Below are 27,723 nucleotides of genomic sequence, written 5' to 3'. Positions count from 1 at the left end.
CTGAACATGCAATTCCTTTTCCTATTCTCCATTAGCCTTTAAATGAAGACAGAAAAACAAAACCATGCTAATACGTATGAATATTATATTGGTATCTTAAAAATTTTTTTTTGTATTTTAACTATGGACTCCTTCCTACCGTGATGACTCACCCTGGAAGGCTGGTAGCAGCATACGGTCGGTCGGCCACCCGGTAGGCTGTTAGCCACCACCAGCTGCTCTCCTACAGAAAGAGGAGGCTTTCACCTGCCAGAGGGATTCACACACAGTCCCTGAAGAAATTCTACTGTCTTGCAGGGTCACTAGGAGTTGGGATCAACTTGATAGCAATTAGAGAGGGTTAATAATTTACAGTTTTGTAGAGAAGTCTAACTGGTTGAGTAAGATAATTATATAATACAAATATGTCTGTCCTCAGGTAAGGAAACCAACTTTACAGATCAGTGAGGAAAACTACCCAATTTTGTTCTCTTTAATGTCAGGTACTGGGTGTTTGTGTCTGTTTTTACCAACCTCAAAGTAATTTGCAGTTTAAACATCACTGATAGTGTTTTACTTGAATGACAGAATTTAAGTAAACTCTAAATATGCAATATAAAAGCCATAAAACTTTGTGGGCATTACTTCTAAGAAAGCAACACAACTTCAAGATGTTAGCAGTAAATAAAATTCCTAGTATGAAAGTAAATGCTAATTTCAAGTAAACCGAGACTGAGGTTGGAAAGTATTTAAGATTTTTTTTCAAAATATACAAATACACACAAATCTACTGCCTAAAAGGTAAAAAATATTTGTATTAAAAACCAAAGACTACTGCTGTAAATTCATTATTTTAAAGTCTATCGAAATGATTATTTACAGGAAATTCATTTGAAGTGAATTCTCTCAAACAGCCAGAGTTTTTCGGTAATATGATTAAGAATTTCCACACTACTTTTTTCTGTATACATTTCATTATTATTTTCAGTAAGCTCTTCATCCGAGAAATAATTTTCTAATCCCTTTAAAGGAGCCCAGGTGGCGTAGTGGTTATGCACTGGATTGCGATCTTCATGGTCAGCAGTTCAAAATCACCAAGAATTCCATGGGAGAAAGACTGGGCTTCTCCGCCTGGAAATAGTTGCAGTCTTAGGAAACCAGAGGAGGTTGCTATGAGTCAGCATCGATTTGATGGCAGAGAGAATGAATGAAATGAATTTCCACATTAGGCTCTGCTTTGAAATGCTGTCTTGAATATAGTATATACCTGTGAAATCATACAGCTGAGGTACCGTCTCCATGATAATGCCAATCAGAGGTAGATACAACATGGCCACCCGGGCCTTTATCTGGGGGTCGGCATACCGTGGGTCCGAGTCATGACTGGATAGTAAATTGTGTACCATATTGATAACTTTCTTATGCAGTCCAAACAGACTATTGTAAAAGAGAAATATTGAAATCAGAAAAATTAGTATCTTAAAAAGCGAACAGGAAGTTATGATACTGAATCAATTTTGCCCTACCTAATAAAACATCTCTCACGTTAAAATTAATGTCTGCACTGAAAAAGAAGAAAAAGAAACCAGGCTTGACCAGTGCTTACCACGGGCGGAGGAAGGAGTTGCTGCTCAGGGGCACTGAGTTTATGTTAATGGTGGTGCAGTAATTTGGAAAAGGCCATCAATAACAGCTGTACAACGTGAAGAGTAAATCAATGGCACTAAAGAATAAGTGTAGAACTTGTGGTATTGGGGATGTTCTGTTGTGTATATTTTTACCACAATTAGAAAAGAAAAAGTTACATGAACAAGAATGAGTACAAGGAAGGAGAATATGTTCTAGAATTAAATGTGGTAATAATTGTACTACTCTTCTTGATATGGTGAAATTACTGAATTGTATATCATGTTGGTGAAATTCTAATAAAACTCATTATAATAAATGTGTGCATAAAAATAAGAATTGAGGGAGGGAGGGGAAAATGAGGAGCTGATACCAGGGGCTTAAGTGGAGATCAAATGTTTTGAGAATGATGAGGGCAATTAATGTACAAATGTGCTTTACACAATTGATGTATGTATGGATTGTGATAAGAGTTGTATGAGCCCCTAATAAAATGATTAAAAAATAAAAATAAATAAATAAGTTGAGAAAAAGGAAAATATTTTTAAATGCACTTACAATTAAATTTTTATATTTTAAAATTAACTTAGTATCAGTGCATTTGAATATCCATGGCATTGATTGCAATCCCCACAACTAACAGCGCTCTTCCACTTTCTCCCTGTGCCCGCCCATTTCCAAGTGCCCCTTTTTGCCCCTCAGGCCTTCTGAGTGTTGTTTTGATCAGGTTATTCTAAAGAGAGTCTTCTTACATGGATTACTCATTTTCTAAGCCTGTCTATTTTGCCTGGATGTTATCGACAGAGTAGCTTTTTCATTTCATAGGTCAATGAATTCAATCTCTAAATTACCATTTCCTTAGATTAATTTCTCTAAAGTTCCGTTTCCTTATCTATGATATGATAGTAACCGAACCTATCTCATAAAATGCTTGTGATAATTAAGTTACAAAATCTCAGTAACAATCTTGATAGCCCAACATTGTTTTAATTATAATTTCCTTTCTCTAAGGAAGCCATTTTCTGTTTCTTGCAACCAAATATATCCCAAAGCCCCAATAAAATATTAGAAAAATAGATTCAAATTATTGAGATACAGCAATTATTAAAGAAAAAATGTAATAAAAAGGTGTTTTTTTCCAAGTGCTATAGTTTTTAAAACAATAAATTCCTTTTTTTCTAAATGAGATTTTATTTGGTATGGCAAACATAAAAATTCTGACTAAGAAAGGGCTGAGGTCTAAAACTTACCCACTAATGTGACCCTCTCATCTTCCACCCTCTATACCCTTCAATCTTACATGGAACCCCAAGAAACACCTCTTAATAACTCAACAGTTTTGCTGTACTACTTTAAAATAAACCCCTTTTTAAAGAGACAATTAAAGTAGATAAAAGTAAGTCAAACTGTAACATCTTATTTGATAATCCTTTTGAACCATTTAAAAGTTGCATCGATTGAAAAGAAAAGTGAAGGGGAAAAGCCTTTCTACTGTGCAGAGGGCATCGGAAAGAGGATGGTGCAGATGTAGCCAGGTTCAAGGTAAACGCCTTATCATTTGATCTCCCCTTTGACACATTTTAAAGTTCTTCCAGTGTTTAAATATTTTCTGCTTTCTTTTCAATTGAGGTTTTTCCTCTATTTTATTTTGTTGTTGTTAGTTGTTTCTTTGCTTTTTGTTTTTGTATGTTTTTCAGAATATGAAATTCTAAATCAGAATATGGAATATGAATTTCAGAATGGGTAAATCTAGAAAGCAAGTAACTAAATTAATGGTTTCTTGAGCCTATGGGAGAGGAGACTGGGGAAAACGGGAAGCTAAGAAGAAGCATAAGAAAAGAAAATGTTCTAAAATTGATTGTGATAATTGTACAACCCTTCTTGATATGATTGAACTCTTGAATTGTACGGATTATGTCCCAATAAAATTGTCTGAAGAAGAAAATGTTCTAAAATTGATTGTAATGATGATTGCACAATTCTTCTCAATATGTTTAAACAATTGTTTGTTATGTGAATTATATGTCAATATGTGAATAAAACTGTTCAAATGAAAAATAAAATAAATTATTAATTTGGAAAGGTGTCATTATAAAAATAAAAGTCTTTCATTGCAAAAGATTTGGCCTTTCAACAAAGCCCACATGGAAGAAGCACACCAGCCTGTGTGGCAATGGGGTCAGGTATCAGACATCAAAGATCCAGAACAAATAATCATATCATTGTGAATGGGAGGGAGTGCAGAGTGGAGACCCAAAGCCCATCTGGACATCCCCTTACAGAAGGGTGACAAGGAAGAGGCGAGCTAGTCAGAGTGCAGTCTAACACCAATGAAACATACAATTTCTCTCTAGTTCTTTAATGCTTCCTCCCCCCCACTATCATGACCCCAATTTCACCTTACAAATCTGGCTAGACCAGAGCATGTACACGGTTACAGGTATGAGCTAGAAACACAAGGAATCCAGGACAGACAAACCCCTCAGTACCAATATTGAAAGAATCCATAACAGAAGGGTAATAGGAAGGTGGGAGGAGACAAGAAGGAACCGATCAAAATGATCTACCTATAATTCCCTCCCAAGGGGATGGACAACAGAAAAGTGGGTGAAGGGAGACATCGGTCAGTGTAAGACATGAAAAAATATAATTTATAAATTATCAAGGGTTCATGAGGGAGGGTGGGGGAGGGAGGAGGTAAAAAGGAGAAGCTGATATCAAGGGCTCAAGTAGAAAGAAAATGTTTTGAAAATGATGATGGCAACAAATGTACAAATGTGCTTGACCCAATGGATAGATGTATGGATGGTGATAAGAGTTGTATGAGCCCCTAATAAAATGATTTATAAAAAAATTTATAAAAAGATTTGCCTTTAACAGCCTTTACTGAGCATTGATCATGTCTCAGACATCTTATGAACTTAACAAATGTGTTTTTTCATTAATTTAACCAACTACACCAGAATACTCTTGAAAAAGCTGACCTAGATTATCTCCTATTTTAGTTTAATGGAGCTTTTACATAAAGTTAAACTATATTTATTATAAGCTCAAAATGGTCCTATACTGAGGGGAAAAAAATTTAAGGGTAATTATTACCCAAGTAAGTGAGATAGGGTAGTAGAGGTTTCTGAAAACAATTATTAAGATAAACATACCCTTGTACAGCAATGTTCACTATAGCACTATTCACAACTGTCAAAAGGTGGAAACAACCTTTGAACAAATGAATTAACAAAATGTGGAACTTACAGACAATTCAGTATTACTCAGTCATAAAAAGAAATGAAATACAAATATATGCCACTATATGGATGAACCTTGAAAAGATTATGCTGTCAGCCATAATTCGGCTGGACTGGAGGAGGTGCACTGGCACAGATAGGAACTGGAAATACAGTGATCCCAGGACAGATGAACCCCCCAGAACCAGTGGAGAGAGTGGCAATGGTGGAGGGTGGAGAGAAGGAGAGGGAGAAAGGGGAAACAGAGGACAAGGTCTACATGTGGCCTCCTCCCTGGGGGACGGACAGTGGAGAAGTGGGTGAGGGAGATGTGGGATGGGGTAAGATGTGATAAAATAATAATAAATTATAAGTTATTGGGGGTTCGGGGGTAGCGGGGAGGGAAAGGGAAAAATGAGCTGAAACTAGGGGCTCAAGTGGAAAGTGGGTGTTGTGAGAATGATGAAGACCACATATGTACTAATGTGCTGGACACAGATGACATATGGACAGATTGTGATGAGTTGTATGAGCCCTTAATAAAATGATTATTTAATTAAAAAAAAAACCCACTGTGATCTCACTTATATGAAACTGAGAAATACGTAGAAATGAGAGCTTGTCAGTGGTTAACCACAAGGGGGAGGAATGAAGAAAGAGAAAGTTAACGAGACAGAGTTAATGGGGGTGGAGTAATTCAAACAAAGAGTGATAATGTGTGAAAACATGAAGCATGTAAGCAGGATCACTGAATCATACGTGAAAAAAATATTGAATTGGTAAGTGTTTTGTTATGTATAATTTTATCATAAAACAAAGATAAGCATTTCCCATGGGAATGCTAGACAGCACATCTATAAATCCCATTCGTCAGGCAATATATCCTTTTCATACTGTATAAATTTCCAAAATTTCTCTAAAAGTATATAGCCTTAGGACGTTTTTTAAACCTAAGAACATTTTCATAGGACAAATTCTGAAATTCAACACATATTATAATACAAGTGATAAGTTATCCTCTAAGGCAGTGGTTCTCAACCTTCTTAATGCCACAACCCCTTAATACAGTTCCTCATGTTGTGGTGACCCCCAACCATAAAATTATTTTCATTGCTACTTCATTGCTATTGTTATGAATCGGGCCCCCCACAGGGTGAGAACTGCTACAAGGAAACAGATCAGTCTGTTTCTCAGCTGACAAACAGCTACTACCCACACACAAATCTAAGAGTCTTATGTATAAATACGCCTCATTATTTTACATACTGGTAAAATAATAAAAGCCAAGGCGCTGTGCCGGCATAGTGGTCATGCACTCAGCTGGTAACCAACAGGCTGAGAGAATCCACCAGCTGCTTCACAGGATGAAGAGGTGGCTGTCTGCTTCAGGAAAGACTACACCCTTGGAAAGCCTGTGGAATTCAGAGCTGTCCTACAGGGTCGATGTGAATTAGAATTGACTTGACAGCATTTGGTTTGGTTTTGGTTTATTAAGAAGTAAACAAAATACGGACAAACCACAATGCCCACTGATCTAAAGACATACCTCAAATGTGGTGATAAATCAAAGTTTCAAAAATGGGGGAAAAAGTATTCTGATTCTTAGGAGAGGTAAATGAGATAGTCATTCCTCATTATTCAAATACAATCGCTATTTTATGCAGCAAAAACCAGTCTACTCACCCTTCTGCATCAGGGTCTAAAATGACGGCCAGCTCAGTTAAAACAAGTCCTGCCAAATAATGCTGCTGCCGGAATGGTACGGACAATTCAAACATATTTGCAATCTTCTGGTCTTGTACATTTGTGGAAAATCCAGAACTCTGTTGTAAACCGGGTGAAAAGAATTTGCAATAGCTTTGTAATAAGACGTCCTATTGAGAATGAGCACTGCAGCGCATGAGGTGTGAGCATCAGCTAACAGGGAGGTGAAACGCTAACCAGGAGTAATGGAGAAAATAATTGCTCTTACACTTGACATAAGAAACAATTATTTCGTAATACTTCTAATTATTGTCAATATCCTATTTCTCACAATGAACCTTTTCCCTTTATTTTGCCCTTTATTTAGTCACTTAATGTTTCAATATTATACTTTAAAGAGAAAAAAAGTCAATTAAGTTCAAATGATAAATGTAGACTTGTTAATTACAGAATTCAAGAGAAATATTTATAATCAAATTTGTCAATTCAAAATTAACTCTGGTAGCGTAGTAGTTACCATTGGGCTGTGATCCCCAATTTCAGCAGTTCAAAATCACCAGCAGCTGTGCAGGGGATTTCTACTCCCGTAAAGAACTGTCATCTTGGAAATTTACAGAGGCAGTTCTACCATGCCCTCTAGGGTCACTATGACTTTGAATTGGCGATGCCTCAAAGGCAGTGAGTTTGGTTTTTGGTCTATTAATTCTAAATACGAGTAATGAACTATTCCTTGGAAATTTAAGGTCATCTTAAACCCTACTCGCCAATGGACATTTCTAAGAGTTGTTAAATATTGCAAATTAAAATGCCTCAAGAGATACTTCATGCTGAGCAAAAATAATATGAGAAGCTGTACTGTCTTAAAAAGAACATTGCATCGGGGTTGGAAGAAAGCTCTGTTAACAACCTGCGATAGCCCGGAGACCAGACCTCACTGGCTACAAGCAAGAACACGTGAAGCACTTCCGAAGACCAAACACTCCACACACTCGCTGTCACCAAGGAGGCCCAGCCTTCAGAAAACACTCCTCTTTACAACTGTGCCAATAAGTAACAGCATGAATGTGGAGGAAAGACGGAAACTGTCAGGAATTTAATTTTCACTTGGATATACAATGCCCTGAGGAGCAGCAGTCAAGAAATGAAACAACATACCACACTGGGTACATCTGCTGCAAAGGATCTCTTTAAAGTGCTGAAAAGTCAAGATACCACTTTGAAGACTAAGGTGCACTTAACCCAAAACTCCACTGTCATCGATGCAATTCTAATACACAGCTACCCTCTACAGCAGCGATTCTCAACCTGAGGGTCGCAACCCCTTTGGGGGCCGAATGCCCCTTTGACAGGGGTCATCCGATTCATAACAGTAACAAAATGGCAGTGATGAAGTAGCAACGAAAATAAATTTTATGGTTGACGGGTCACCATTACATAAGGAACTGTACTACAGGGTTACGGCATCAGAAAGGTTGAGAACCACTGCTCTACAGGGTTTCCAAGGCTGTAAATCTCTATGGGAAGAGAGAGTGATGGTGAATACTAAACCCACCAGATCAAACCCACCAGTCACTCCTGGGGACACAATCGGTGCTATCTGCATTTAAGGAGCTCTGAATATTCATGGAACGCCAAAAGAAACAAATCTATATTGGATCATCATAAATCAGAACGGACTTAATGGCAATGTGTTTGGTTTAATAAAATTGCTCCAAGGATTAAATTAATAAATACTTAAGAATTGAGCTTATCACCTAACTATTATTCAATTAAATGTAAACTGTTTTACCAGTACCAACATTTCCCCCCAAAAAATTACATATATGCATGTGTATATAAAGCCTGTACATAAACACATATGATCTGATATTTCACATACCTGAGATGTCGCTGAAGAAACAGAAGGGGAAGGAGATGCAGGGGGAGTAAGTAAACTGCAAGGTAAATTTAACGTAACATAGTGCTCATGGCTGCAGATGATTCTCAAAAAATCCAACCTCAAGGATACTAAAACACTTGGATTTGGTAATGAATAAAGCTTTGAAGATACCTAGTAAACAATGCATAAATAAAACAACACAAAAAGAAAAAAATCAATTCTGTAATATTAGCACCAGAATGAAGCATTAAATCATTTTAAAACTTAGTAAGTGGTAAAATTTGGGTTTTGTGGCTATCAAAAGATATAGCACCTGGGGTCTTAAAGGCTTGAAGATAAACAAGCGGCCATTTAGCTGAGAAGCAACAAAGTCCACATGGAAGAAGCACACCAGCCTGCGTGATCACGAGGTGCTGAAGGGATCAGTTATCAGGCAACAAAGAACAAAAAATCATATCATTGTGTGTTCACCTCCCTGATACGACTGCTGAAGACAAGTGGATGCATAAGCAAATGTAGCGAAGGAGGCTGATGGTACCCGGCTATCAAAAGACATAGCGTCTGAGGTCTTAAAGGCTTGAAGGTAAACAAGCGGTCATCTAGCTCAGAAGCAACAAAGCCCACATGGAAGAAGCACACCAGCCTAAGCGATCAAGAGGTTTTGAAGGGATCAGGTATCAGGCATCATCAGAACAAAAAATCATATCATTGTGAATAAGGGGGATTGCGGAGCGGAGACCCAAATCCCATCTGTAGGCAATTGGACATCCCCTTACGGAAGGGTCGCAGGGAGGAGACGAGCCAGTTGGGGTGCAGTGTAGCAACAATGAAACATACAACTTTCCTCTAGTTCTTAAATGCTTCCTCCCCCCAACCCACTATCATGACCCCAATTCTACCTTACAAATCTGGCTAGACCAGAGGATGTACACTGGGACAGATAGGAACTGGAAACACAGGAGATCCCTTCAGGACCAGTGGTGAGAGTGGCAATACTGGGAGGGTGGAGGAAGGGTGGGTTGTGGAAAGGGGGAACTGATAACAAGGATCTACAAGTGACCTCCTGGGGGACGGGCAACAGAAAAATGGATGAAGGGAGACGTTGGACAGGGCAAGGGTTATTTATAAATAATAATTTATAAATTATCAAGGGTTCGTGAAGAAGGGCGGAGCAGGGAGAGAGGGGAAAATAAGGAGCTGATGCCAGGGACTTAAGTGGAGAGTAAATGTTTTGAGAATTATGAGGGGAAAGAATGTACAAATGTGCTTTACACAATTGATATGTGTATGGTGATAAGATTTCTACGAGCCCCTAATACAATGATTAAAAATAAATAAAAACAAAACAAAAAATTACAGTCTCAGAAAGTTCTACCCTGTCTTGTCGGATCAGAATGAGAGAGAATCTACTGGGGGGGAAAAAAATGCATCATTCTTTTCACAGCACATGCTTTTTGTTTGGATTTTTAATTTCCTTTCTACTTATTTATTATCCCTATTACACCATAAACCATTTGAGGAGACATACTTATTATGTCTAGGATTCAATACAATGTTTGACAAACCTAGCACGTCAACGTCTGAAGAATGAAGACAGGATAGAATTTAGTAGCATGAAATTTTAAGGGAAAAGTGATAATAATAGACAGTATTGCCAATATTTTCAAGTGTCTCAGTGTCCAAGCATAGTTCTTAACTCCTCAATTAAAAGAAACAAACAGTAAAGGCATATAAGAAAGCAGATCTTCACAATTCTAAACATACGGCTGCCAAAAAGCATTCTAGAGCAGCAAGTAACTGCCTAAACCAAATGAGATCTTCTGGGAAGTGCTTTATAACCATCATCCACTCCCATCACTAAGGTTCTAACCCAGAGATCTGTATTTTAAAAGCTCTCGAGGTTAATCCTGGATTGATTATACATGAGGGATTCAAAAAGTTCAAGGAAAAATTCCATTATCTCCAAATTCATTTTTGCACAAACTTTTGGAAGCCCACATGTGTAGCTCATTACCCAAGTAGCCCATCAGAATGAATAACTAATGCTCTCCAAAAAGCAAATATTATAAATTGAATTGTGTTCATTCTCAATATAGCTATTAAAAATCCTGGTCCCTACCCCTTTTCTATGTTAAAAGTATTAAAAATCCTGGTCCCTACCCCTTTTCTATGTTAAAAGTATTAAAAATCCTGGCCCCTACCCCTTTTCTATGTTAATCAGATCATACCAAAGTAGGTGGATCCTGAAACTAATTATTCTGAGTTATAAACAGAACTGTGAGAGCATGAATTTCATAGTGATGTCTGCTTGTAACACTTCTGTTAAGGCGCCACTAGGTAAGTAAGATAAAAACTTTCATTAATTGATCAGCAACATTTAGAACATAATCAGCTGTTCATGGAAAAATTCCAAGATACTTAGAATTTAGCAAAAGCATCATATTGAATTATATATGGGCCTGGCGGCCACATCTAAATCTCAGTAAAATGCAGCTGCCTTAGCAATCACTCAAGAGTTCAGTGTACGTGCCACAAAGACAGGGCACTTTTACATTGAGATACTGATTTGTTGGTCTGCACCAGAATGAGAATTAAAAAGTGGTCATGACAGGGCCCATACAGCTCAGAGAAATGTCAGCTTGTCACAGTTTTGAGTACTAATAAAATGAATATAACTTATTTTTCCTAATGATTAAAAATATGCTACATTTTTTTAACATCAGTGTAAGCATGTGCTTTTGAAAGTATCTTAAGATTTTAAGGCCTAAAAGAGAGCAAAATCACACATTAAAATTAAAATATTTGATTGTTAATTAAGCATTACCTGTTTATAGCAGGACTTAATAAGGCTAAAGACAAATCCTCTGTCCATTACAGACAGCAGATCATTCAGGAAGAAAGCCAGACTTGTGTTGAGTCTCTCAACCATCTCTATGTCCTGAGAAACAGAGGAAAAAGCAAAAACATAAATATATGACATTTAGCTTGAAAGAGATATTGAGTAAAATAAGTTATTGTTACCTTCTGAAACCGTGAAACAATATCACTAGCAATTGTGCTGACAAGAGCAGCAATGTCGTCCATGAAACGTTCTGGGAAACGATTTCTCCTCGATGCGTCAAGTTTATCGTTGAAGTATAGATGATGGACCATGCTCTTTACCTGAAAAAGGATGGAAGCCATCAGTGCTAATGTCTTATGGAGTTAAGTAAGAGCTCATACAATTCTAAACACCGGGATTTTTTCCCTCTATACTATGTGAAGCAAAGGAGAGTTGAAAAAATGTTTAGCCTTGCAATTTTTAAAGTTCCCTATAGTATTTTATATAACTTATATATTAAATACAACTCAATCACTGGGTTACCTTCATAAAACCATACTATCAATATGGACAAAATTTGTGCATGTCAAAAGAACAAAATTTTATCCTATGAAACTTTTTTAAAAATGGAAATTTCCCCCAAACTCGGTAATTTTTATCATTTTCTACTCATATGATCTATGTATAGAAAAATTAGAAGCTTTGTCTTAAATGCTATATCTTTAGCATCTAACACAGACTGGGTGTATAATATTTAATGACTACATGTAAAAAATATTAAAAGCTAATAGAGTCCAATTTTTAAAATGCTTTTAGATATACAGTCTTAGCACAGACTGTGGTAATGGTACTAAAAAAAATATAGAACTATCAGGGAAACTAAACTACCATTCTGCAGATAGCAAATGAGAGTGCAACATCTCAGACTGTCATCTTTAGACTAGGTTTAAGAAAGCTGAAGGTACATGAACAACTATCAAATGATGCCAAAATGATCATTTTGATCTATAATTTAAAGCACATGAAATGTAAATTTTAGTGAATAAAAATTAGCTCCCTCTCACTTTTTTGTTGTTGTATACTAGTAAATCACAAGAGAAAAATACCTTCGTATTTAAAATATGTGTTAATCATTGTTGAGAATGATCTTCTATATTCTAAATGTCCCCCTCTGCTTCTTTCCTCTCTTTTCCATTTCTTCTCCATTTGCTTTATTCATTTATTTAAATGAAGGGAAAAAACCCAACGATTGCAGTTGTCTAGGTTTTCCATTTTTAAGTTTAGGAGAAAACTCCTGAAAAGCCAATAGGCCTTCTGCTTAAAGTCTTATTTTGTTACCTTCAAGCTATATATACTTAGAAAAGTTCCTTAACTTCTCTGTGCCTGGTAATATCTAATCCATAGAGTAATGCTAACAGCACACTGTGGGCTCTTGATGTTTGTTGCTTGTATTTGTTTATTGACATATGCTTATTTATGCATTCATTTGACTGGTACTTCCCGCAAGAGCATTCTAGCAATGAAAAGACCTATAAAGATATTTTCATCTTGTTCCTGGTATAAACCCTGTAGTACTGCCAATAAAAACAACTGCACCTTGACATGAATAAATGATTGAGCTATTGAATTATATGATACGTAAATTACTTGCCAATAAAACTTGAAAAATAAATTAAAAACAACTGCATGTTCAAGCAAGGAGAGAATATGCCAAAAAGTTGTCATTTAAAAAGAGACAGTTTCTGCAAATATCTCTGGAGGAAATAGAGTGTAAGTGAACCTCAAACTTCCTAATTTCACAGTAAATGGCTCAAAGTCTACAACATTTATTTTGCAGATTTAATAACATAATTTTGTCTTGGAAGCACATGTATAACCAAATGATAGGCAATAGAGAATGAATCCAAAGATTAAAAATGAACTACCGTACAACAATTCATTAAAAGGGGTGGAAAGGGAGGGGAAAACATGAGGAGCTGATGCCCAGGGCTCACGTAGAAAGAAAATGTCTTGAGAATGATGATGGCAACCAATGTACAACAGTGCTTGACACAATGGATGTAAGTATGGATTCTGATAAGAGTTGTACGAGCCCCCAATAAAATGATTTCAAAAAAATAAAAACAAAACAGTTCACTAAGAAAACAATATGTAAACCAATGTATTTAGTTTGCTCACCATTAACTCAAAAAAGAACCAGGCTTGCTGCAAAGCTGCTTCTCGAACACTGCCACTGCAAACAACCCACTGCAAAGCCAGCTCCTCGTGAAAAAGCTATCCGGAAGTAAACCCAGAATTATTAGCAAGAACAAAGCGCTGGCAAAATGAATTCCACCATAATGCAAACACAAATGATATGGGAATAAGCAAAACAAGGCTTGCGAACCATTCAGTGATGCAATGAAGACACCCATTAACGAAACGGCTATTTATACGAGTAAGACAGTGATATGCTTAACAGCTGGGGAAAAAACTCATGTTTTCTTTGAGTAAAATGTAATTTTAAAAGGACAAGTGACAAACAGCCTTCTAAATTGTACCCGCAAACAGAACCTAGACCAAAACTAGGTACAAATTAAATCTTGTTTTTGCCTTAAATATTGATGTTAACATATACAATTAAATTCATCAACTTTGCCGGTACAATTTAGGAAATTTAGGAAATACCTTTAAAATTTTGAATTTTGATTTAAGCCATTGCTTCTCAAGTTTTCAGGTATTTAAAGTCTTTTAAAAAATGTTTTCTTAAAAAAGAAAATTTCTGCCTTACAATGGATATGCATACAAAACATTTGCAAATCAGTGTATATAAAAATATGAGATAAGACTAACAAAACTGTGCATGAGAAGCAAATCAACATATCTTACTAAGAGTGATAATTTTTCTAACTCATCTTCCTTTCCCTGGAGATTCAAAACACAAAACAGAAGCAGTTACAGAAAAAGAATAGAGTTGTTACATATTTGGTATGAAAATCTACCGATTAAATCTGAATTTGCTGAACTCTGAAAACAGTCTATCCCACAAGATGTAAATATTATCATCATGTGAAAGATCTTACACTGAAGATGTGTGTCAAAAAAGGCACCAGATAGGCAGTGTTTGCTCAGACGTGTTTTAAAACGCAACGCAACGATTCTAACATCTCATAATGGTTACGTAGAGGAAATTTACATCTTTTTATTTGCTGGAACTATGGAATTATTTTCCCCCTATATGAACTGTCTTTGTATGAATCTACCTTTTTTGTCGGTAAACGTCCCGTTAATGTTTGTAAGAAACTTGACGTCTCTGTGTGCGAAGACATACGATTACAACTTCGATCCACAGCCTATGGAGTGAAGATGAATGAATGATGAGATAACATTTTTTTGCAGCTCAAGGATTATGCTGTACACTTTCAAATCTAGAGTTTTAACATGGTTTCAACAACCATCTATTTTATTCCTCATCTTGTTTTCAACATTTTAAACTGCTTTAAGTGACAATGCTTTAAAAGTATAAGAGTGACTTCTATACATTTCAAAGTTTTTAAAAGAGCATCTTAATGGCTATATACTATCCCGAGTGCTGCAAAGAATGAAACTTTTAACTGTGTGATTTAAAAACATGCACATAGCTAGTAAGAAAATATAAAAAGTTAAAATATACTTCTCAACTGGTCTTAGACTAAAAGAGAAAACAGTTTATTTCAACAAAGGAAAATATGAACATTTTAAAGGTTTCTTTTACTTTTTTCACTATTATAAACTAGTGTTTAGGTGTGCCCTATGGTACATCAAATAGAAATTATCTATAATATTAAACATAGTTTTAGGATTTTCTTCAAGAATCAGAAACTTTTCCTCCAAAGCCAGTATACAGCTGAGAAGTACATTTTGAGGAGCCATGCAGTATTAGCTACCAAGCAACAAGACTTAAGTCAGCAAAATCTAATCCCACTAAATTAGAACAAATTTCATACTTTGCAACACAGTTTAAATTAAAATGGATTTTTACTTACAGAATGGGTACCAATCTTAATATATGATTCACATTTAATCTCCACGTATTACCAGTGATTATGAAAAACATGACCAAGTAGTAAACACTAAATGAAAATGATGCAGCTGCTACATTTAAAACCAAAAGTAAATGAAAAACTATGGGGTGTTTTCCATACAAAAATTCAAACCTGTCTACTAAATATGTATTACCCCCTAAAGTAGGAACTATTATAAGGCCATCAATTGCATAAGCAGCAGGCATCAAACTACGGACAGGGTATACAAGGAAGAAAAGACGAGAAGACAGGAAATAGGAAGAGCATTACTGGTGCAGCTGGTGGTATTCATGCATAGTAGCTGGAAAATGTGCTAAGTAAACAAAATATACAAACTTTTTAATGATTGAGAAAGCAAGCCACTGAAATCATAATATATCTAAAAAGTAATATTCTAAAAGGAAACATCAGCAGCCAATAAAGAAGCCTCTAATGTAAACACCACCTGTGTTGTTTCTGCACTTGGACTGGGGTTGGATCCCCATGGGGCAGCTTTTGGACCACCAGTGTTAACCCAGGAATTGGAGCGATCTAAACCCTAAGCATATAATAGAAAGCAGTTGGAAAGGAAAGAAATATTACATATCGCATGCCATAATTATTCTCAAAGAAATCTAGACTTCCAATGCAGACATGTTTTTAATTAGTACTGTTAAAAGCAATAAAATTTTATAGGCACCCATAGAGTATTAGTTCACCCCAATTAATTTTTAAAAATCACCAAGAGCGACAAGCCCGACATTTGAAGATGATTTCTCTTTATGCAAAGGGTTCACCTGGAAATAGCAACAACTAAAGTTCCTGCAACGCCAACCCTGCCTCCCAATCCATTTAAAGACGGCAGAAGGTAGTAAAAAAAAGACAATTTCCTCTGAATTGAACTGGAATTTGAAGGAGAAAATGGAACAAAACAGTCTCATTCTTTCCTAAAATAATTATATTTTTCACCAACTGAAAATTACTGTGCATTGATACTCCAAAATCCTGTTTGATCTTGCCTCCTCACTCAACTGTTTTAGGCACTATGGAATATTAAACAAGCCTTAGGTAAATAAAATCTAATTTGACAAAATTATAATAAATTGCACACTTTGCACAACACTTTACATTTAAAATAATTAAGTAACAAATTAAGAGGATGGGAGAAAATGATGTCTATTACATATGCTTCCTTAAATATGATGGTGGGTATTTTTAATTTGTTCCGGTTTTTATTATTTTCTGCTTTCCTTTGGATTGAAGTTTTTCTGTGTTTTGTTCTGTTTTGTTTGCTTGCTAGCTTATTTTCAGGAATGATTTTCTCTATGTGAAATCCAGGATGGGTAAATCTATGGAGGCAGTACTAACTAGATTAATAGTTTCTGAGATTGTGGCAGGAGAGGTTAGTGGATAATGGAGAGCTAATAACAATGAGTATCAAAATGAAGAAATGTTTCAAAATTGATGATAGTGGTGACTGCACAACTCTTTTTAGTATATATTTAAATCACTGAATTGTACGATGAGAATTATATGTCAATAAAATGGTTAAAATTTTTTAAATGGTGGGTTCAGTTTGAGATATTATTCATTTTTATTAAACACAATGGGTTAAATATTTTATCTATATATTAGAAGGAAAATTACTATGTGAGGAGTAGCTATAGGAATTACCAAAAGCTTCATCACTGCCATCATTAATTTAGGATAGTATTGACAGTAAGAAAGTACCAAATTTGGACTCAAACAAGAAACACCAAAGGAAGACAGGCGAAAGGACAGACACAGCTTCAATACTGGTGATCTCCCCTATCTACGGCAGGAACACACAGGACTCTACTCAACGGGGCCCACGCAGAATCTCTGGGAGGGAGCCGACGTCAGTGCGTGTAAAGTAATTCCAGGGAGATTGCAAGAAGGAAAGGGAGGAAGGATGGGAAAGAGAAACCAACTGCAGTTCTCAAAGTAAAATGTAGCTAAGATTCAAAACCAGGCTCTGCTACTAAGTAGCTATACAATCTAACATAAATTCCTGATTCTCTTGTTTAGTAATATACTTTCATTGTTTTATTTGACCTTTTCTATGTGGGGAGACATCATTATTCCATTTTTATAGAGTAAAAAACAAAAAAAGAATCGACAATTTACGTTAGATTAACTTAGCTACCATCTTGTTAAAAATGAGCAGAAATGGATGGTTATTTTACATTTTTATTTTTCTCTGTATTTTTTCAAGGAAATTTCCCTCACAAGCTAAGCCCTAGAGAATTACAGCTGGATTCTCTTTCCTATCCTTCCTCCCTTTCCTTGAAATAAAATGTGGTCTGTTATTTTGTAAATAGTTTCCACAATTTCTGTATTAATGTTATATATTATAGAAAGCAATCCTTAATCAAGCAAATTTATCACTAATATTTGCAAATGTTATAACCATATTTACTGATCGCCAAGAAACTGGTTAACAAACCATGCACACATGTGTGTGAAAGTATTTTCCTTCTCTCTCTGTACCTTATATAACAATAGGGCCTCCTGAGCAAGGCCCATATTATACTTGATTTGACTTCACCATTTTCATTACGATTTTAAGATCTGGCTTTGTATCCACAAGTTTCCAGCTTAAAGCCTAGCACATGGTAAGCTATTGTTGTTTAAACAATTAATTAAAAAAAAAAAGGATAACAGAGTAAAGTTATTTACCAATGCAATGTTGTACTAGTATTTTAGTTAGAGAAATAAAAGCTTAACCTGATGCAATCATATATTTGAACAACTGAAATTTAAAGATTATTGCTAAGATTAAGAAATAACAGATAGTTTTCACCAGATAATTTTGACGAAAATCTCAGTCATGTTTATATAGGCACTAGAATAATAAAAACCTGTTCATATTAAACAAGTATGTTTGGATTTTATGAATTCTACATTTAAAAATAGGAAATAAAGTCTAACCAAGATTTTCAGAATGCCTCATCACCGAAGATTCTGAAATATACAATTAATTCTGATAGTGAGAAGGCAAACAGAAGCATAATCTATTATTTCTAAAGGTCGTTTGACCTTGTTATGGATACTCATTGTTGACTTTGGTTCATAAATATCCCGTCAGCCCCTTCAATATGCTGGGAGAGTATTGTACATACTTGGGCACATAATTGAACAAATATGCCTGCACTTGTGGGGCTTACAGTCTAGTACAGGAAAATAATAATACTAAAGAAACCTAAGAAGTCATTTATTTGTCTCATTAAAAACTTCTCCAAGGAACAAGAAGGAGAAAGAGAATGGAAGTCCCAGGGTCAGGTCTAAAGGGAAAGAGCATGGGTATACAGTAAAATAAGGTGGTTGGTAAAGGTGGACCTAGCTAGAAAGGTGGCCCGCTGAGTAAGCACTTACAGGATGTTGAAAGGGAGTGCATCAAAGGGGGAAATGGCTCAGAGGATTGACACACTTTTGACTTAAAGCTTTGAAGCAAAATTCCGGGTGCTGTATTGTGGACAGACTGTAGAACAGCCAAAGCATGGCAACAGGAAGACTATCTGTAGAGTTCATACAATGATTTAGAAAGAGATGATGATAGCTCAGACCAACACGGAAGGAGTAGTAAAGGTGTTGATATAGTTCACTATTAAAATATATTCAAATCTGAGGAAAATTATGTTCAAAAGCAGCTGCTGAGTTTAGATTTGCAGAGAGTTCTACACTGGAAACAGTTTGGGAGTCATCAGCATGTTAAAAGCTGTGAGATTGGGTAAGAGTGAGTGAGTGAGTGAGTGAGTGAGTGTAGGAAAGAAGTGAAGGGAAAGAGAGGTGCAGAGCAGAAATAAGTAAAGAGGCCTGAGGAATTTCTAGGTTAAGAGACCAGAAAAGGAAGAATCTACACGGGAGGCTTAAAAGCAGTACAGTAGGAGGAAAGCAAGAAGTCAGTGTCCCGGAGAGAAAATAAAGCATGGAAGGAAATAAAATTCAACTGTGTTAAAGACGTTTGTTAAGTAAGCTGAGTTTTGAGAATGACTCATTGGACTTAGCAACATAGAAGGTATTGGTGGAAAATGGAAGGACTATCTGATTGAAGAGAATAGGAGTCAAAAAATTGGAGATGCTGAGTATAAAGACTGTTCAGGAATTATACTTCATAGGGTAGCAAGTGAAGGATGAAGAAGCTAGCAGTGGATAGTCACAGGCTGACAGGACTAGTTAATCAGATAAGGAAAACTGGTGTGGTAGGAGAGAGTTGTTATGACCGCTGAAATGGATCTTGAGTGGGTGAGAGGGCAGGGGTGCTTACATACAAGTTAGGAGAAGGAAACTCCATCTACAGCAAAGTTTCCCAACATGGGCTATAATGCACCCCTGATGGGTGCTGGGCTGATCCAGGATGGCTGCAAAAGCAGATGTCTATATTTACTCCTGGATTAAGGGCTAACATATAAGAGATTTTAATTGTGGGGGGAGGGAGCTGAGTGATATGTTGTCTGAGAAGAAGGTAGTAGGCCAAATAAGTTTGGTCACCTGGGATGTACAGCAATGGGGGAAAAGGCCAAGTATTAAATAGTGAGTTGGAGATAGTAGTAGGTTGATAGGGTAGTGGAAGTGTTAACGTTTCTTCTGATGGCTTCAATTTTCTCAATACAGTGATAATGAGAATAAAGAGATCTTACCCCCAAAAAGGAAAAATTGCCTATGATTCTATAACAATGATTATCTGCCTCCTTTATAATAATAGAACATATTAATTGTGCTTTGGTCCAGCTACTTAAATTTTTAGTTATTTCTGTACTTTATATCAAGATAGCTAATGTTTCTTACGTATATTTTTGGTATAGTTAAGATATATCTTTTAATAATAATAAAATATGGCTGAATCTCATACTGGCTAGCCTCTCTCCAGTTGTGTGTGATAATCATTAAAATAGCAGTTGCCTTTGAGTCAATTCCAAGTAACGGCAACCCTATGTATGTCGGAGGAAAACTGTGCTCCATAGGATTCTCGATGCAGATTTTTCACTAGACTGCTGAGCCCTACTTCCAGGGTTCCTCTGAGTGAACTTAATCTGTCAACCTTTTGGATATCAGCCGAGCATGTTAACCATTTGCATCCTCCAGGAAATCCTGGGTAATCATTTACCTTCATTAAATAAAGCATTATTCTAGCTCGAGGGGTACCTCACGTAGAGTTTTGGTCTCAAATCTTATTCCATTATCAATCAGAGCTAATCATTATCCTTGATTGTATGTGTGTGTGGGGCGGGGGGAATATCTTTTAAATCAGTTTAGACATATCTCTTCTACACAGCAGCCACACAGATCTTTTTGATTGCTCAGAAAATCCAGGTAGCCATTTTTCATAGGATGGAGAATTAAGCAGAAAAAAATCAAGTTATAATGTGCCTTGTGATCCTAAAACTTTTTATAAACTGGACAGAAATTTTGAGCAGACTCTTCAGACCAGAATGAAACACCAAGAGCTCACTAGAAGAAAAGTAATAATTTCTTGATTATTACTATCTCAAAGATATATCAAAATAAAGAATAAATTTAAACAATTGAACAGCTCTCATTTCTTCAGAAACTAAAAACTAAATTTATAAACCCGCATCTTCAGTTTACCTTACTGCCGATGATTGACCGTACTTCATCATCTGGTGATGTGGGAGTCCCAGATATATCTGGGTTACTATTACTAAGGCTCCGGGAGCGATTTAAATTAAGGCTGGCAGGTCTCACGGCAGATCTAGCCATTGTGGCATAATGCACTGATCCTCCCAAACCCCCAGGACCTGGAAGTATGTAAAATACAACACAAAATTAAACAAAATAATTAGCCAGGAAAAAACCTCTGCCATTTAAAAAAGTTTCACAAAGGTCATAAATTGCCTCTGCTTCTAAATGAAAAATACTCGGCATAAGTAATAATAACTATAAAGCTACTTGACAGCAGTTGACAAAAATCATGATTTTATAGGACCTATAATAGTTTATGATTTTATATTACACATAAACAAAAAAGGTAACACAAACAAAAATACTATCTTCAAGTAAAAGTAGGTGAAATGAGGACCCAAAATGCTCTAGGCCAAAGTGTACACGTTTTTCCCACCCTTGGGCTCTGTACTTTGACAGTCACTACAGGGTGAGCCAATTTACATAATAAAATCACTAGCTAAGTGAACAATTAAAGAGGCCTTCGAAACAAAGACATACTTCCTTCCCCACTATTATTGTCACCAATGTCAAAAAACGGTGAGAAATTACTATGAGTTTTAGTACTCAAAAAGCTATTTTATCGAATTAACCATGAAGAGATGAGTTTTTAAGAGCACTATTCCTTATATTACTGATGGCTTCATAGAGTTTTCAAGACACTAGTAGCAATCTTATATCTTCTTCTATGCCCAACAGGACAGCAAATGGCAGATAATTACAAGATTCTACTTCTCTTAACAGAAAATGGCAAAAGGCCTCCAGAAAGACAAGAGGTTATTTACAAAATTTATTTCTAATAATGAATTCAACCAAAGGCTCTATTTCAAAATAAAGGAAGCCATATAAATAATCATGCTTAGAAATATAACTTATTTACCCTTTTTAAATTCAACACCTATCCTAGTGCCTGATACGTACCAAGCACTTGGTAAATGCTTATTATTAAGTGAATACATCACAATAAATCTATTGCTGTTAAATGAACAGGCTATAAAATAAAAAATGGTCTCAATCTGCCATGGACAAATAATTATGCAAAACAGTTTCACGGTAAAGAAAAAAATACCTGGTGACGGTGAATTAGGATAAGTATTTGGTAGGCGAAAAACATAGTAGATATATGATGCAAGTAGGCTGTTTCGGCCATGCTGGTCTTGATTTCCTTCTAAGTTTTTATGAAGTCGATTTATAATTGATGCCATGGCTTCAAAAGATGCTTGACCTAGATTAACTTTTAAGGAGGAGGAAAACATTTTTGAAGTTCTAAGAAGATTAAGGTTTTAAAATCTCTATCTGCTTTAAGTATAGAGATTACACATTATAATTGTATAAAGAAAATTTGTGTTGAATTTTGTCATGTTATTAGTTAAATGAAAAACTTTTCTAATTTAAATGGAGAGAAAATAATTTTACTAATTTAACATGAAAACTGTATGGATTTAGTCAGTCATAAATCACTGCTCAACAGCTACCCATCATTTTGTTAAACCAACAGAAAGCCTGACACAAATATAAGTAATCGACCTTACAAATCAGATGTAAAAAGCAACTTCTCATTTTTAATGACACTGTAAACACACAATAAACACATTTTACTTTTGTTTAAAAAACTAATCAGCACAAAAATAGATTATTAAAAATACTAACTTCAGGAAGGGAACAGTGAACAAGCAATCTGAAAACGAATGATTCTATAAAGAGATATGGAGGAAAAAAAGACAGGGTAGAAAAATAAATTGAGGGAAGACTGCAAAGAAACTTACATGCCAGGCTAATACCTGCCCAGTCGTTCAAGTCAGTATATATCAAGAATTTTGTAAAAATTGTAGAATCCGGGTAGCACAATGAATAAATGGGTTAGCAAACAATAATAATATATTGAACAAAAAAGCCTGACTTTAAGATGAATTAAGTCAAGACAGGAAGCTATGTAATAAAAAGGAAGCCAATATTAAGGGTCAACCACTGGCTCGGTCATTAGCAGCCTGGTGCTAACCCACTGCACCACCAGGGCTCCCTCCTAAACAGACATGCACGTGCTTGAGCTTCCCAGTCTGAGGTGCTGCTGAAGCCCCACTCCTCGTCTAACCAAATGTCTTTAAAAAGTAATTCAGGCATATGCTTTTTGTTTTTCAAATCACCTAGTGTTTACTCCTGGGGTCACAGTAAGCTGGTATTTTCTGCCATCAATATTTGCCTAAACCAGGGGTGTCAAACTCTGTCAAACACATGAGCCATTTGGTGAAACAGGCAAGATTCACGCGGGCCACATTACATTTACAAATTTTGTTAAATTTATATTTTGAAGTGAGGATTCAGGAATATGGATAGGATAAGTAAAACACTATATAATTGCTTTTATTTAAACATTTATTTTATTTAATGTATTTATAAAACTAAAAATATTCTTTTTTACCCGAAACTTGCCAGCGTTTTCCTCCTATTACTTTTCACTTACCTCTTGATGCACAATCATAATGGCTTCCCTCTAAAAATGTTAACTAGCACTGCCACTAGGTATGATTCATAACAGCACAACCCAGAGTGCTCTTTTTAACCTTTTCGCTATTGGGGTCTGTTTACATTACATGACACTGAGAGTGGCAGATATATCGCTTCCAAACGTCACCGGAACTGAGTCAGTGAGTTCATACACGTCCACAGGCCCCCAGGAAAGGCACTGGGCCACGTGTATACTCGTCTTCAGTAGTTACAGGGTTGACAAGGTAATTGTGTGTACGGTTGCCTTGATCTCCCCTAAGCACTATTTTCTTCATAACAATTTTTTTCTATTTTCATTTTATTTCAGAGCATCGTGGGCCACAAAAAAATTACCCCGCAGGCTGCCAGTTTGGCACCCCTGTCCTAAATCAATTCCAAACCATTCTTGTTCAGTTCAGTAAACACTTGTTAAGTATCAGGGAAAGGAAGTCGGGGGCCAGTTGCTTGGGTTTAAGTGGTGGTCCACCACATTAGCTGAGTGAGCAACTTGATGCAAAATCTTAAAGTCGTAAGTTCACTGCTTTATTTATTTAGGAAAGACTGACAATAACAATGCCTACCACGTAGGCTTGTGAGGAAGTCATACTTTCGTCAAAATTAAGCACATACACAGCCAGGTGTAGTGCTAAATGTTTTTTATAATTGCTTTGCTACAACATAAACAATGCTAATAGTTTCTTCCTCAAAACCTCTGATTATTTTAACAGTATGTGCATTTCTGTATTTCTTAAACCCCTCTCCCTTCATCCCTCTGTGCTCCTACATTTATCAGAAGTCAATTGATTCAATGACACTTGTAATATCTTTTGTGTGAAATTCTACAAATTTTCTGCAACAGATTTCTCTCCATATTTTCCCACTTTCATTCCATCTGCACTGAGCTTAGTCATTGTTTAAAATACATATTGAGTCATGTCACTATCCTAAGACCGGACCGTTAATACAAACTATTGAATCCAATATTGAGAAATCAATAGTCTAATGCCTTAAATTGGCATGGAAGACCCTACTTCATCTCTCCCTCCAATATAATCTCTAATTGCCAACCCACCAACTTATAATTGCTTAGATGCGCTCCGACTGTCTATGCTCATTTTATCTGTCTAGGTACCACTGTATGCGATTTCACGGTCCTGGCCCAGTCTTTATATGTTAGATTATATTACTCAATTTCAAATACTCAGTTTTAAGTTTACATCCACTTAAAAGCCTTCCATTTAAAAAACTATCAAGGAGTTGAAACCAATAAAATTAAATTTATTTTCCAGAATATTTCCATATTTTTTCAGGTAAAAACATTCTACAGAACTTAAGTAAACGCTTGGAATAAGTAGAAGAGTAAATACAAGAACAGGTTAAAAGGTATTGCTAGTAGGGTCCCACTTTATACAAGTAAGGGCTCATTCCAAACAAAACGTGTGTGAACAATAGATGGATGCAGAAGCGTTCTCCCAGGAACAGAAGGGTCTCAGTTTGAGGTGCCTTCAAAAAAAAAAGGCCCATCAAAACAGCCAGTTCAATTCAAGGTAGAGAGGTCAGCTCAGAAGGTCATGCAACTACACATGGACTTCCAAAGGGCTAATCTGGATAGATTTCTCTTAAAGGGCAGAGAACAACCACAGGGCTTAATAGGAAGACATTTCAAGACAACTGAAAACTGCACTGGTGAGGAAAACGCCCTGAGGCATTTGTTTGCATCATCACAATACACCTGTTCGTTTTTTTGGGGGGTAGTATATTCTTGTTTTAAGGTGTCACTGAGTCCGTTCCAACCCACGGCAGCTCTATGCACAACAGAAAGAAACACTGTGTGGTGCTGTGCCATCCTCACAACTGTTCCCATGCAGGAGTCCATTGATTGAGCAACTGTGTCAATCCACCTCATCGGGGGCTTTCCTCTTTTATGACGATCCTCCACCTTATCAAGCATGATGTCTTTCTCCGGGGACCACTCTCTCCTGATAACATGTCCAAGTACGTACGACGACGTCTTTCCATCCTTGCCTGCACGGAGCACTCTGGCCTTACTTCTTTTAGGTTTGTCATTTTAGCTGTCCATGGAACTTTCAACAGTCTTCTCCAGCTCAGTGGACTCCATGAGCCGGAGAACAACATCGCATGGGCTCTTCAGTCTTCTCTATTCAATGTTGCATGGGTTCTTCTTCGGTCTTCCTTGCTCGATTTCCAACTTTCACATGCATGTGAGGCAATGGAGAATATCAGGGCTTGGGTCAGGCGCACCGTAGTTCTCAAAGTAACATCCCCACTTCTTCAGTACTCTAAAGAGGTCTGTGCAGCAGATTTAGCTAATGCATTATGTCTTTGATCTCTTGACTGCTGCTTCCATGAGCACTGAATGGAGACCTAACCAAGACAAAATCCTTGACAACGTGAACCTTTTCTCCATTTATCATGATGTTCCCTATGGGTTGGGTTGTGAGGATTTTGGTCTTCCTTACATTCAGTTGTAACCCATACTGAAGGCTATAATCCTTCATCTTCATCAGCAAGTGCTTCAGGTCCTCCTGAGTTTCAACAAGCAAGGTTGTGCCATCTGCACATGGCGGGTTGTTAGTAACGCTTTCTTCAGTCCTCGTGCTGCTGCATTCTTCTTCGGGTAATCCAGCTTCTCTGATGATTTGCTCAGTATACAGACGGAACAAATACAGGGAGAGGAAACCATCCTGACACACATCTTTCCTGATTTTAAACCATACAGTACTCCCTTGTTCTGTTCGCACAGCTGCCTCTTGATCATGTACAAGTTCCACATGAATACAATGAAGTATTCTGGAATTCCTATTCTTCTCAAGCTTATGTATAGTTTGTTTTGATCATGACAATTGCATTCCTTCTTTGCATAGTCAATAAAATACAAGTAAACATCTTTCTGGTATTCTCTGCTTTAAGCCAAGATCTATCTGACATTAGCAATGACACCCCTTGTTCTAACTCCTCTTCTAAATCCAGCCTGAACTTCTAACAGTGATTTGTGAATATACTGCTCCAATTGTTGTCGGATGTCTTTAAGCAAAATTTTACTTGCATGTGATATCAATGATATTTTCTAGAGTTTGAGCATTCTGTTGGGTCACATTTCTTTGAAATGGGCACAAATACGATCTCTTCAGTTAGTTAGCTGAGTAGTTATATTCCAAGTTTCCTGGCATAGATGATGAGTGCTTCCAGTGTTTCTTCAGCTTGCTGAAACATTTCAATGGGAATTCCATAAATTCCAAAATCTTTGTTTTTGGCTAATATGGAGGTAGTATAGTGAAGTGGAATTACTTATAGCTCTTCTATGCATTTCTCTTTAACATCCACAAAATAATTGTGTGGGATCATGCAAATAAAGCGGAGGTTGGTCATTTTTGTCATGCGTATAATACCATCATCAGAAGCAAGAAAACAGAGAATTCAAGGACCATCAAGAAACAACACCCATCAGTGGCACCCATGCAAGATTCCAATCTGAAGGGGTGGAGGCAGCAGAGGCAATAAAAGCAGCAATGCTGAGACCAAGACCCAAGAGACAGAGCAAAGGGGCAGCCCCAAGACTATGAGACAGTGAGCAAAAGGTGGACCATGTAGGCAAAGGCATGGAAAGGCTAACAGACTGAGGACCAGAGATGGTGGGCTACTGGCTGAGGAGAAGAGCTGTTATAGACTAAAGACTGAATTTCTGATGCTTTATGAGGCTGATTGTGTTAAAGGGTTAACTTCCCTAATAAACCCCCATACTTATGAGTTCTTGGGGCTACTGCAATAGATTATCAATCCTAGCTAGAGAGTAGAGCACTGGCAGAGGAACAGTTGATGTCAGAATGGGGTAAAAGAGGAATGCATGGAGGCATTTCTGACCTCTGCCTGTGGCCATGGAGCTGAAGTGGAATTGGATTTTCCTTCTCCCCGGTGTAGCCAGAGGAGGACAGGTGTGACCCATAGGCAATTTCCTCAGGTAGCCAGGGCTGCTCTACAAAAATTTCCTTGGGAAACCTTACACCACCCACCTTACAGTTCTAATCTTACCCCTTTAAACTTCATTTTGTTTCCAAAACTCAAAGAACATTTAAAAGGAACATACTGAGTTCCCCAGGGATGCCAACACCGCTGTTCTGATACACTGTAAAGAGAAAAGCAGACTTCTTTGAGGAAGGGTTAGAGAGATGAAAATACTGCCTTCAGAGATAAATAGATCTATGGAGGATATGTGGAGAAATGATAGATTTACACTGTGATATTTTTGTTTAATAAAGGTTT

General features: G+C 36.7%; 1 protein-coding gene across 1 annotated transcript in view; it reads right to left on the bottom strand.

Moving 5' to 3' along the window:
- The window catches only part of DOCK7 (dedicator of cytokinesis 7), a 204,552-nt gene that overhangs the window by 73,507 nt on the left and 103,322 nt on the right, over window positions 1–27,723 (bottom strand). The window contains exons 20-29 of the mRNA XM_030886060.2: window positions 22,028–22,192; window positions 20,866–21,035; window positions 15,722–15,814; window positions 14,476–14,565; window positions 13,412–13,507; window positions 11,434–11,574; window positions 11,237–11,350; window positions 8,413–8,583; window positions 6,513–6,652; window positions 1,247–1,416 (exon numbers count right to left, since the gene is read on the bottom strand). Of these exons, the coding sequence (XP_030741920.2) occupies window positions 1,247–1,416; window positions 6,513–6,652; window positions 8,413–8,583; window positions 11,237–11,350; window positions 11,434–11,574; window positions 13,412–13,507; window positions 14,476–14,565; window positions 15,722–15,814; window positions 20,866–21,035; window positions 22,028–22,192 (1,350 nt within the window). The remainder of the gene's footprint in view (window positions 1–1,246; window positions 1,417–6,512; window positions 6,653–8,412; window positions 8,584–11,236; window positions 11,351–11,433; window positions 11,575–13,411; window positions 13,508–14,475; window positions 14,566–15,721; window positions 15,815–20,865; window positions 21,036–22,027; window positions 22,193–27,723) is intronic.

The sequence above is a fragment of the Echinops telfairi genome, unplaced genomic scaffold, assembly GCF_000313985.2.
Source record: "Echinops telfairi isolate 266 unplaced genomic scaffold, ASM31398v2 ScPeMD7_443;HRSCAF=831, whole genome shotgun sequence".
In the NCBI taxonomy this organism is placed as follows: Eukaryota; Metazoa; Chordata; class Mammalia; order Afrosoricida; family Tenrecidae; genus Echinops; species Echinops telfairi.
This window is presented reverse-complemented; position numbering and strand designations above follow the sequence as displayed.